General features: G+C 47.9%; 1 protein-coding gene across 1 annotated transcript; it reads left to right on the forward strand.

The window, feature by feature from the left end:
- Nucleotides 1-606, forward strand: SAICODRAFT_224361 (uncharacterized protein). Its single transcript, XM_019166574.1, has one exon. The coding sequence runs from the start codon at nt 64-66 to the stop codon at nt 559-561; it is 498 nt and encodes a 165-aa protein (XP_019024865.1). The 5' UTR covers nt 1-63; the 3' UTR covers nt 562-606.
- Nucleotides 607-1,070: the final 464 nt, after the last annotated feature.

The following is a 1,070-nucleotide window of genomic DNA, read 5'->3' on the forward strand; positions in this document are numbered from 1 at the left end:
GCAGACTATATTGCCAATGAAGAGCCTGGGGTCTCGCTCGATCAACCACCCCTACATGACACCATGTTCAACAGCTTGCGTGAAGCATTCAAACCAACAGATCAACCCTCGGCAACACCTGAAAGCCGGTCTTCAAGTGGGCATTCGCACCTACCTACCCCCATGACAGTCAGCCGGTTTGACTTGAACCAAGCACCCCCTTCGACTCAGGTACCAGACCATGCGCAACCCATGAGAGGCTCGAGCCCTCTTTCAGGACCAGCAGGAGATGATTTGGATGGATTCTTGGAGTATGTTGGGCGACATGCGCCTGCCTACACCAACTTCAATATTGACGTAGTCAGGGATGCAGTGGTTGACCACGGCATTCGCCTCGACGACCTCAAAAAGATACCGGATGATGGCCTACCACCCGCTAAGAAGGGCTGGGTGATGCTCATGAAGAATTGCTGGCCAGTATGGAAAGGTATTATGCGGGAGAAGGATTCCAACGCTAAACGACTGGAAGCAAGACCCTTCGAGGTTTACGAGGTTCCCGATGAGTCAGAAAGTATCTATTAGTTCTGCTCTTTTATGTGGTATTCTTCTTTTCTCGATAGCATGCTTAGTTCTTTCACAATGACCTTACAAAGCTCAACACCTTACTTCAATCGCTACCGTACTCGCCACCCCTGGTGTCAAGTAGTATGCAATTTGCTGCAACTAGAGTCGGTGGTTCCTGAAAACCACGTCTTCATGCATTACATTTGGGCATATGTACAGCCATTTTGTGAGGGAATCTGCCCGTGAGAATGGCAGGTTACTGAAAATAAACGAATGTATTGCTTCGGTCGAAAAACCTACTCATACAAGCTAGAAAAAAGTGACTACATAGATGCCCTAGCATCAATAGTGACCTGGTTGTTATAATCGACATACCGACGTAACTCTGCATCTGACAATGCATAACCGCAGTTCATATACAAGTTGCGGATCTTGTCAGGGTGCTCATTGATTGAGTCGATTGCGCAGCGTATGTAACCCTCAGGGTCTGATCGAACTAACTCATGCTTATTGTTGCGCTTCATCCA

Source organism: Saitoella complicata (assembly GCF_001661265.1).
Source record: "Saitoella complicata NRRL Y-17804 unplaced genomic scaffold SAICOscaffold_9, whole genome shotgun sequence".
NCBI classification, from domain to species: Eukaryota; Fungi; Ascomycota; class Saitoellomycetes; order Saitoellales; family Saitoellaceae; genus Saitoella; species Saitoella complicata.

Excerpts from the sequence above, each read along its gene's own strand:
- SAICODRAFT_224361 (XM_019166574.1), top strand. The coding sequence starts at position 64 with ATGTTCAACAGCTTGCGTGAAGCATTCAAACCAACAGATCAACCCTCG.